At 39.4% G+C, this 11,438-nt stretch overlaps 1 protein-coding gene across 1 annotated transcript in view; it reads right to left on the bottom strand.

The window, feature by feature from the left end:
• The window catches only part of prep (prolyl endopeptidase), an 8,382-nt gene extending 5,689 nt beyond the window's left edge, over positions 1-2,693 (bottom strand). Inside the window, exons 1-5 of the mRNA XM_074615394.1 lie at positions 2,451-2,693; positions 2,033-2,107; positions 837-970; positions 603-733; positions 28-237 (exon numbers count right to left, since the gene is read on the bottom strand). Coding sequence (XP_074471495.1) covers positions 28-237; positions 603-733; positions 837-970; positions 2,033-2,107; positions 2,451-2,588 — 688 coding nt within the window. The 5' untranslated portion in view covers positions 2,589-2,693. The remainder of the gene's footprint in view (positions 1-27; positions 238-602; positions 734-836; positions 971-2,032; positions 2,108-2,450) is intronic.
• Positions 2,694-11,438: the final 8,745 nt, after the last annotated feature.

Below are 11,438 nucleotides of genomic sequence, written 5' to 3'. Positions count from 1 at the left end.
GGTCTGAATATGCAGTCTTGACCTCACCATCACTCTTGCCCTCCTGCTGAGGGTACGAGTTGTAGAAAAGTCCCTTCCCATCATGAGTCCAGGACATGCAGCTGAACTTGACTCGCTCCAGGCGGTCCTCCAGAGGCTTGGCGCCTTCAACCTGCAGGAAGCAGATCTCCACCCAGTCCGAACCGCTGGCGCTGGTGCCGTACGCCAGGTACTCCCCGTCCTCGGAGAACGCGTAGCCTTGAAGTAATCAGAGGAACAGAAACAGAACATTTACAAAAGACATCAGGAAAAGTTCCTTTATTTAGCTGTCAATGTGGATGCTATAAATAGCAGGCTATTTCTGGACTTGAAGACATGCACGTTACCATATCAAGAAAATACTCTCGCAATCTGTTCCACAGCATTCAGCAAAGACATTGCAATGAAATGCAGGAATTACAATGTAATGCATACTTTAAATGTATAATGTAATATAAATGCTATTCGAAACCGCAAAGAGTGCAATATCTAGTAGAGCAGAAATGCAAAAGATGTCCAAAAAGCATAAAGTAATAAAACTAGAATAATAAAACCTGTAATAAAATACAGAGATTTGTTGATACCTCGCAGGGCAACGGTCCCATCATCAGAAAATGTGTTTGGATCCAAGAAGACCGTGGGCTCATCATCCAGGCTCTCCTGCACGTACATCACACTTTGGTTTTGGAGGCCTGTGTTGTAGAAGTGAAAGTACCTGAAAACGAGGGGAGGGATTGTTAAGGTACGAAGGATCTTCACAGATACAGTATGCGCTCCACGGCTGTGTTATTGAAAACATGATGTCTGTTGTGGCTCACCGGTTCCCCCTCTTGAAGGGACAGCTATACTTGGGGTAGTCGTACAGCTCAGTCATGCGCTCCTTGAACAGGTCTCGCACCTCACAGCGCTCTAAATACGGCAATGTCAGCTGGTTCTGGGCGCTGACAAAGGCCTGGTGGAAGAAGACACGACACCCACAGGTTTTACACATCAAAGTATTATAATCTCTGCAGTCAGTTCCGAGAAGCAGATGCACTGATTTATCCGAATACCTTTTTCTAAGTCAAACCAGAACAGGTGTTTTTACTGGTTCCTGGTTTTACTCAGCAAAGTTATCCAGATCACTCAGTATACTGGCTTCTCGGGACAGGCCCCTGGTGATACCAACGAAACTTGAGGCCGGTGGTTATGAGTGCCTTTATAAGTAATTCCATAACACAACAAGCACCAATATTATCTATCTATAGTATCTATCTATCTATAGTATCTATAGTATCTATAGTATCTATCTATCTATCTATCTATAGTATCTATCTATCTATCTATCTATCTATACTATAGATAGATAGATACTATAGATACTATAGATAGATACTATAGATAGATACTATAGATAGATAGATACTATAGATTCTATAGTATCTATCTATCTATCCTATAGATAGATAGATACTATAGTATCTATCGTATCTATCTATCTATCTATCGTATCTATAGTATCTATCTATCTATCTATGCTATAGATAGATAGATACTATAGTATCTATCTATCTATAGTATCTATCTATCTATAGTATCTATCTATCTATAGTATCCATCCATCCATCCATCCATCTATCTATAGTATCTATCTATCTATCTATCTATCTATCTATCTATCCATTCATCTATCTATAGTATCTATCTATCTATCGTATCTATAGTATCTATCTATCTATCTATGCTATAGATAGATAGATACTATAGTATCTATCTATCTATAGTATCTATCTATCTATAGTATCCATCCATCCATCCATCCATCTATCTATAGTATCTATCTATCTATCTATCCATTCATCTATCTATAGTATCTATCTATCTATCTATCTATCTATCTATCTATCCATTCATCTATCTATAGTATCTATCTATCCATCTATCTATAGCATCTATAGTATCTATCCATCTATCTATCTATCTATATTATCTACAGTATCTATCCATCTATCTAAACAGTAGTAAGAAGGATTACCTGTGTCTTCTCACTGTCCGGGTCCTCCAGCCAGCTGTATGGATCAGGTACTTTGCAGCCATGATATCCATCCACCTGAGAGACAGACAGGTAACACAGTAAGGTTAAAATGTCAACCAGCTAGCTAGCTAAGGTTTAGGTGTGGCAACAACAACAACAAGACACACTGAACCAAGCTGGCACGTCCAGGCTGGTTAACAACGTTATCCAAATGAAATGTGAGCTCCTAACAAAGCTTCGAAGAGAAACAGTAGTGAGTTAACTGAGAACAGCTGATCATACATTTGTCAACAAAGTCAGCCTGGTGCTGGCTAAGCTAACTAGCATGCTAACAAAGCCGCCGCTCACTCTCAGTGCAATGAATGGGAAAGCATGATGATTAAGCATCCCGGCTTGTTAGCATGCTACATGGACTCACCACTGCGTCGTCACGGTAAGCCTGTGGGTACGGGAAAGACATTTTGGAGCTCAGTTTTCGGGATTTGCGTGACAAAAAGGGCTGCCTAAGAGACTGGAAGAGTGTTTTTGATATGGCACTCTGGATCCTGAGAAACATCAATTTTAAGGAGCTGAAGGTTCTGGGTAGAAAGATGCTCAGCTTACACACAGCCAACGAGCACGGAGAAGAGAGGATGCGGTTGCTGTGGGGACCGAGCGGTTGTCATAGCGACCTCTACTGACAACTACATGGCAACACAACTCAGAAGATGGGCTGTAAAACTCTCAGAGGTCATATCATTTTAACCTGGAGTTCACAGTTAACCCTCCTATTATTTTTGGGGTCAATTTGACCCCATTCAATGTTTAACGTCTTTAAATAAATGAATGACATCATTATTTTTGCTTCATATTTAATGACTTTTTCTAATTTACAGATACAGATACAGATACAGAGAGCTTTATTTATCCCCGAAGGGCAATTCAGTTTCTGCAGTCCACCGAGACATATACACACATTCATACTGCACAATCATCATTGACAGAGGGAACGCAGTAGGTGGCATATGGGGAGGTGCAGAACAATAAAAGTGCGAGATTAAAAATTAAAAATTAAAAATATCCGCAATAAAAACAATGAATACAAGAAAAAAACAAGACGAGATAAAAGAATAAAGGAATAAATAAATAATTAGAATAGAATAAAGTGCCAAGAGTATTTGCACATTGCAAATTGTATTCCAAGAATGTACCAAATGCAAACACAGACAACCGTTATGTGGTTAGTGCAAAATAACTGTACATTCAAAGTAAATAAAACATTTTTGTTGTCGTTCATTCATGATAGTTACTCTGCGTTCAGCAGTGTAATGGCGGAAGGAATGAATGACTTGGAGTAGCGGTTTGTCTTTCTGTGAGGAGGCAGATAGCGCCGTCCTGAAGGCAGTAGTGTGAACTCACTGGACAGGATTTGGTTGTGATTAATAATGTTTTTGGCCTTCTGGAGGACACGTTTCTCCCAGATAGAGTTTAAGTTGCTCTGCTGGGCTCCGATGATTTTGGAGCAGACTTTCACAATGTTATTTAGGCAATTCCTGTCCTTCATAGACAAACCGTTAAACCAGCAAATAAATGAAAAGGTTAAAAGGCTCTCAATATATGACAAGTAGACAGTAGACAGTAGACAGTTTAATGGGGACAACTGGGTAAACATAAAATTAAAATGATGATATGTTTTCAATGTCATGTACACATGCTGTACGCATCGGTGTTCTTTGGGGTCAATTTGACCCCAGGCTGTTTTAGCTGTATAAAACATATAAGAAATATCAACATTTTACACACATTCGTTTCGGATGATATTGAGGTCACTATAACATGCAACATTATAATCTTCAAAAAGCTTTAGGGCCCTAACCTAACATAACCATAACTGTAGTAGTGCGAGAACCACTGATAGTTCACACGACATGGGGGAGGGGAAACATCATTCTCGCGAGAACTTTGATATTTCCCCACGCTTTGGGGGCGGCAAAATATGGTTCCCGTGAAGATATTGATTTTATTTAAAGGGCTATTTAGGTAGTCAACAAACAAACATAAAGTACCTGACACATAAACTTGGGTAACAATTTTAATTATAATCATTTTCTGGAGGTTTAAATTGCTGGGGTCAAATTGACCCCAAGGATAAAAGATGTTAGTAAATTTGAAGGTAACAGGAGGGTTAAGATGACTTTAATGAACATAATTCCATTAATGTGGATAATTTACAGGCTTGTTTTAACAAGCCACTGATATAATGTGCCCATGAATAAAGTGATGAATGAATGAAAGTGACTAATTAATCCATGGTTTTACATGGTTTTGCTGCAGTTTACATACTGTTGCACATCATTTTAGTGATTTATTATACAAAGCTCCATCAGACTGGAATAATCTTCCTCTTTTTCTGAGATCTTATTACCTCTTTCCGTTGCTTCAGGACATCTTTATTTTCTCATCTTAAAACAACCTGTTCATGTTTTTTAATTTGTGTGTACTTATGATCCTCAGTTTATTTGTGCTACATATAAACTGAAGACAAACTGTTGCAATTGTTCTTTACGCTGATGTAATTGAATTGATTTAAATATGGTCATTGTATCAATCTTTCTTGTATAACAGCAGAGGGCTGATGGGGGTCTGGGTGGGAGATGGTGAGCAAGCTGTCTGTATCTGTGTATTTGCTGTGTATGTTTGTTATGTAATGCTGTTTTGTCTGTATGTGTTTTTGTATTTGTGTCTATAGGACCCCCTCGAAAATGAGATGCTACATCTCAAGGGGCTATCCTATCCTTTCAATAAAAAAAAAATGATATGTATGATCCAACATCACCCCTCAAACAGTTGATGGATTACCTGTATTGGTGTTGTTCTAGAAACATTTTAGTGATTTATTATTATCCAATATTTTAGTAAACAAAAATAACTATTCAATTATTTTTTTGATAGGCTATAAAACAAAGGTGTAATTTTTTTAAGGAAAAATTAGTCAAAATTTTCCAGCTTCTTAAAGGTCCCATTTTGTAAAAAGTGAGATTTCCATGTCTATTATATCATAAAGTAGGTTTAAGTGCTGTATAAATACTGTGAAAGTATGAAAACGCTCAATCCACGGAGAAATACACACAGCCCGTATTCAGAAACTGTGCTTTTGAAACAAGCTGTCGGGATTTTTGTCCAATTGTGATGTCACAAATCTATAATATTTAGACCGTTTCACAGTTTTAAACGGAAACATTCTAAATGTGTCCCAGTTTATTTCCTGTTGCAGTGTATGTGAATGACATTAGCTGACAGGAAGTAAACATGGACCCAAGCTGTTTGCCAAGCAACGCAATTCCGTTTAAATGCACTAAAATGGAGCGTTTCAGACCGATAGTAAATACCGGTATATTCAGGCAGACTATATGAGAAACATAAAGTTTTTTTTTAACATTACAGCATGTTAACATGTTATAGTAGAAACATAAAATACAAGTATTAACCTGAAAATTAGCACAATATGAGACCTTTAAATGTGAATATGTTCTGGTTTCTTTACTCCTCTATGACGGTAAACTGAATATCTTTGAGTTGTGGACAAAACAAGACATTTAAGGACGTTATCTTGGGCTTTGGGAAACACTGATCTGATAATTTTTCACCATTTTCTGACATATAATAGACCAAACAAATAATCCATAAATCAACAAAATAATCGTCAGATTAATCAACAATGAAAATAGTCGTGAGTTGCAGCCCTAGGTATAAGTAACTAAAGCTCAGAATGACTCAGAATTGTTTTGTTTATTGTTCTTGACAGTTATTTCATTCATTCTACTTTCAGAGCAGAAAATAAAGGTACAGTCCAAAGCTCAGTTGCATCCCACCTCACTGTCGATGTTATAAAAACTTAACAGTGGATGCTTAACAGTTTAAAAGCGCACATTAGTTTTACTGATAGAAATACAAATATAGAAAATAAAGAAAAAGTATTTATGGCACAGCTATGGCTTCTTTTTTTTTTCAAAAATCTAGTCATGCAGAGAAAATAACGAAGTTGTAAATAGTGACGTTGCACCTTTAGGTAAAGGTTATCTGAGTCTGGTGGAAATCTCCATCACCACTCTTATCTACGTGACAGAGGAGGTTGGGGGTCAACCCTTCACTCTTCTTTCTTTCTGTGCTCATCATCATCATCCTCCCCTCCCTTCCTTCCTCTCCTTTCTTAATCAATCAATCCTGATTTAACCATCATTATCACTGCAGTGACTGATAGCATGAGATAAGGCACACTGAAGTAGTATGGAACTTGAGGAAAAGAGTGGATATAAGTGAATGATTCATTTTAAGTGATGAGTTTCTCCAAAAATAAATAAATCTGGATCTTCAGTTGTATTTGGTTTATTTTTTTAAATGCAAAAATATGTGATTCCAGCCACCCAATTCAATTGTTATCAGGCCATTAAATAGATATGCTATAAGCACCATAGATGACAGTCAATAGGGGCCTACTACACCTGCTATGTTGTAAAAGTGAAACATAAAAGCAACACGTTCTTACACGTTGTAAAAATGAATGAAACGTCACGTTTTGAAGACAAACAATACAACTTCTTAAGGTTTAGGCGGGAAAAAAACAGTTAAGTTTAAGGAAAAACACTGTGTTTTGGGTTAAAATAACTACGAACACAAAGACAACTACACATTGTTGGTTTCAAACTCCGTTCTGGGTAAAAACCCTGTGTTTTGTTTCCCATCCATCGCCCCCGACCTCCACCACATATGGAGTTTCACACTGTCTACAGTACAGCACCTGACTTCCGCTTTTGCTCCTGTCATAATTACTACGGTCGCTAGAGGTCGCTGTCATGTTCTTTTATACCTTCTTTCTGTGATCTACCATGTGAATAGATGATAAAACATACTAGTGGGTGTAGTAGGCTCCTTTTGACCCACATCTATGAGGCCTAAAGCGACTGATAACGCCTATTTAATAGCCTGACAACAGTCTAATCGGCTGTTCCAGCTGCAGTCTATATTACTGAATGGTAAACATACAGAGGCCGTCTTGTTGAATGTGTTGCGTTAATCCCCTGTGACGCCACATCGTGACTGCATGTCATTCTACAGCTATGCAGATAAGAGCCTTGAAACAGGTTTAATTACACAGTGGAAAAGGAAACACATTGTTTGGATACCACTGCCGATCATAGTCAGATGTCTAACAGGAGATTCCAAAGTGTTGTTACTTTCAGATTATGGTTTGAAGCGTGTCAGAGCTGTCACGCCGCTGAGCCAGATTTAAGACAAAGATGAGAAGGTTGTTGAATATCTTCTCATGGGTGAATGCAAAGTGAAAGTAGAGAAAGAGAGGAGAGCAGGTGAAGGAAAAACAAGACACCTGTGTTTTGTTTTTCTTTTATGGAGAAAATGTAGTTGCTGGTGGGATGTGTGGAGGTTATATTCGTCCTCTGCTCCGAGAGATTTTGGTGTCTTCTGGTGGACTTTTGGCATTGGAAATAGGTGGATGTTTTGGGTCAAAGAAAGGATGGTCTCTGCCCTCACCTTCCCCCCTACTCCATTCTTCTTCCTTTCCTTAAACTGGAGTCAGGAGCACCCCTCAATGCAAAGGGGATCTCTTCCTGTTTGCCTGTCAGGCTCAGATATGGGTCACGGAACTATTGTCCTCCGACGCCTCTGTTTCCCTAACAAACCGGCGAGAGAAAAACACTGACACTTTGAATGAGCGTGTTTGTGTTTGCATTGAAATATGGACTGTTTTTTATGCTCATACTAGAGTGGGTGGGTTTATGCGTTTGTGTGTTTGACAAAGAGCTGGGCTGGGCTGGAAGTGGCCATGCATGAATTAGACCTGCTTGTTCCCCTGTTTTCCTCCATTGTCCAGAGTCAACAGTGATCTGTCCGCCGTAGTCGGAAGCACCTGTCTCTGTTGCGCCGGACAAAGGAGGACGACCACCTGTTGTGTTTCACTGCACAGGGTTAACACAAGGTTAACTCATTCATAAATCTCTGAGCGGCTCTTGTGAAGCAGCGGTGTATAAAGCAGAAAGGAAACTGAAGCTGATCATGATCGATAGAGATCAGTAGACATAACATAACATCATGAGATTGGATAAACCAGTTTTAAACGTACCGAGATGAGCCGATATGCCCTGTTGGTCAATCAATGGCCTCTTTTACATGCACAGAGAAATTCTTTCTTGTAAGCCGATGCGTGTTCACCTTGTGAAATCATATTTGCAGGAAAAACACGCAGACAAGTTACCAACTTATTCTGATATCAATCAGAGTTTTGCAACACGATAACCTTCACTTCTGGATTTGCTGTTCATACTCACGTAGGACTCTGACTGACTTGATTATCATTTCCTTCCTCTTAAGTCTCTAAGAGTCTACTCCAAATGTACAAGGCAACTTTTACATGAATGCATATTTTCATAATTACATCATTATATGTTTTGATATTGTATAGGCCTACTACTGCCACTTCTGTCTTCTGACCAAGTCATTGTTTTGCGAGTCACAAGTAAGTCTCAAGTCTTTGCATTCAAGTGGAAAGTCAAGTCATAAGTCCTAAACTCTGAGTCCTAAACAAGTCATAATGCGCTCTTCACTAAATCTCTCTGCCTGTAAATTTCAACCTGCATGTTTCTGTCTAATGTTTTGTCGACCACCACATAGTTGTTGTATGCAAAAGAAATTATCTTTGGTATCTCTTTTTCCAACTGGTGCTCAGTAACGTAACATTAGTTCTTCATGGTTTTCTCCTGCGACTTGATCTGATGTCGGATTGGTTCAAACAAAGTGGATCTGGGGAATTAAGTGTCAACTTGTTGGGAAATCAATAATGGTAAATGAAGGGAAACTAATTGATTTGTGGCACAGTTTTTAAATAACATGCCTTTTAATCTGTGGGCTTGGGGGAAGTATTTTCAAGTCAAAAGGCTCGAGTCCAAGTGAAGTCAAGAGTCATTGATGTTAAAGTCCAAGTCAAGTTTCAAGTCTTTTTTGATTTCGTCAAGTCGAGTCTAAAGTCATCAAAATTGTGACTCGAGTCCACACCTCTGCTAACTAACACATTATCCTGCTAACATACTAAACTAAGACGTTGAAAATCATGCATGCTTTTATATTTTAAATTATAGATACATAAATAACATGCTCTCCTCCTGTCCTATATGTCCATAGCTTTCTTAAGCAGACTAGCAAAGAGAATCTGTTACACCTTTTAATGCTGAAACGTTTTGTCTGTGGACAGGAATATTCTGCTACTGGTTTGTTCATAGCAAAAGTGAGTCTGGGTTGCATTTAATGTAATGACACTAGCCTGCTCAGTGCAGAATAATGTGGCAACTTTTACACTAATATGCAATATCGCTTTTATTTTTCATCACAAACACCATCACAAAGGGATGGCCATGTTCCTTTTATGATCTCTCACCAGCTAAAATCTATCCCAGTCCTTCAACTTAATAACAGTAGTGTAGTCCAAAGGGATCCCAACGCGACAAAACAATACACAAGCAATAATAAGGACGCTTTTAAATACAGAGATCACAGGGGACGGCTTCCTGCCTGTTTCTCTCATTCGGCTGTCATTAGCTGCCGGGGCCAGGATAACCGTCTCTGCTCTGTCCTGTCCTGTGTGTGATGTGGTGGAGGGTCAGTCCAACCTGGCCCCTCAGATGTCCTCAGACAACAGGATGTTATTGAGGATCCAGTCGGGGGAAATTACAGCGCGCGCGGAAGACGGATGTGATTGGTGCACAAATTATAGGAAATGCTAAATGCGTTTGTCATCATGCATATACAGCACGTTTGCTCACTACGATAAAGTCGGTTCATGCTCGAGGCTGTGCCAGTTTCATTGATGCCCAGGTTTAAGGCAAAATACAGTGACTAATATACCTGACAAAAGAACAGCCATTAATTTGTGCAAACAAGTCCAATGTTGTCCAGCGGTGACTTCATTTCTGTCTGTTTCAGGATCTAATGAGGTTCTGTCAGTATCTATTCAGACGTAGAGTCACGAATTCTTTCAGCAGAGAAAACACACGATAAGAGCGACAATAAGACCGAGTCAATCACCCGGAGGAGAAGGGAAGTTTGTCATTGTTTGTACTGATCATGTTGAAAAGGGAAAGAGAGCACTCAGGTTACCCAAAGCCAACTTGGTGAAAGAGGCGAGGATAAAAGGACAGTTTTACAAAAACACAACTTTCAGGTGTAGGGTGTCTTTGATTGCTCGTGCATGCAACGTGGCGTATTTATACTGAAGGGAAACCAATGGTGATTCTGGTAAAAAGAAAAGCGGATGCTGAAAATAGATCTCTATCTTTCAGTCAAAGCATTTTGTATCTGGCACTGTGTTTTCGTCCTCGTCTAACTCGTCAGGGCACTCTTTCCCACAACACTCCAACCTCAAGTCTTGCCAAAGACTGACAGTCACATTTCTAGACGCAGACTCTCACCTCAGACAACTAAAGGGACTTTCTTGTCTTAATTAGCCAGGGAAGAGAGAGATAAGAGGGAGAACAAAGCTGAAATCTAATGACACTGGTTTGTAATCAGGTAAAGTCCGCACTGTCCGCAGAAACAGGGCTGAAAAACACAAGTTTCCCCTTGTCATTACACAACCCACCAATGTGTGTCCATCATCTCTCCACATCTCCTCTCTTCATGTCTCTGTTGTGTCTTTGAACCTCACCTGCTTTGTTTTCTGGGTTTGTCCAAAAAAAAAAAGAACAGGAGGAGGGGATATGAAGGTATCGGTTGCGTGCAGACGGATATTACCCTTTTAAAAGCAAAACAAATATGTGTGTGTGCATGCCCTGTAATTTTGCTGTTGACATGTGCACTTACAGTGGGGATCTGGGACCCTGGTAATGACTGGGGCAGGTAACACTGGAGACAGGTGGAGGACAGTACCGTCTGACTGGTCCTAAAATAGAGAGAGTGTGTGAGTGTGTAAGAGTGTCAGACACAGACTGAGACGTGCAGACAGACACAGTGGCACCTGGTGATGTCATTGATGTTGTCACTGAGAGGGTAGTAAAGTTCCTCTTTTATAATGGACATCATTCCTGAGTAGTCGACTCAAACCATTTAAACACACTCTATTGTACTCCTATTGTGCTCTTGCTCAATGGGGAAACTACAATATTGCACGGGGCTCTCATCAACACACGGTCCATGAATGCAAGACGTATATATATATTAAAGGAATAGTTCAACATTTTGGTAAATTTGCATATTCATTTTTTTCCCAGACAGTTTGATAAGAAGATCAATATCACTATCATATTTGCCTATTAAAAAGGAAGCTGCAGCCACAAGACAGCCACAGTTTTAAAACAGATCATCTAATCAGTAACAAAACCACACGAAAACACAAGTTGCCATTTTGGTGAAGCCACATTGT

This window comes from Sebastes fasciatus, chromosome 18 (genome assembly GCF_043250625.1).
Source record: "Sebastes fasciatus isolate fSebFas1 chromosome 18, fSebFas1.pri, whole genome shotgun sequence".
Taxonomy (NCBI): domain Eukaryota; kingdom Metazoa; phylum Chordata; class Actinopteri; order Perciformes; family Sebastidae; genus Sebastes; species Sebastes fasciatus.
This window is presented reverse-complemented; position numbering and strand designations above follow the sequence as displayed.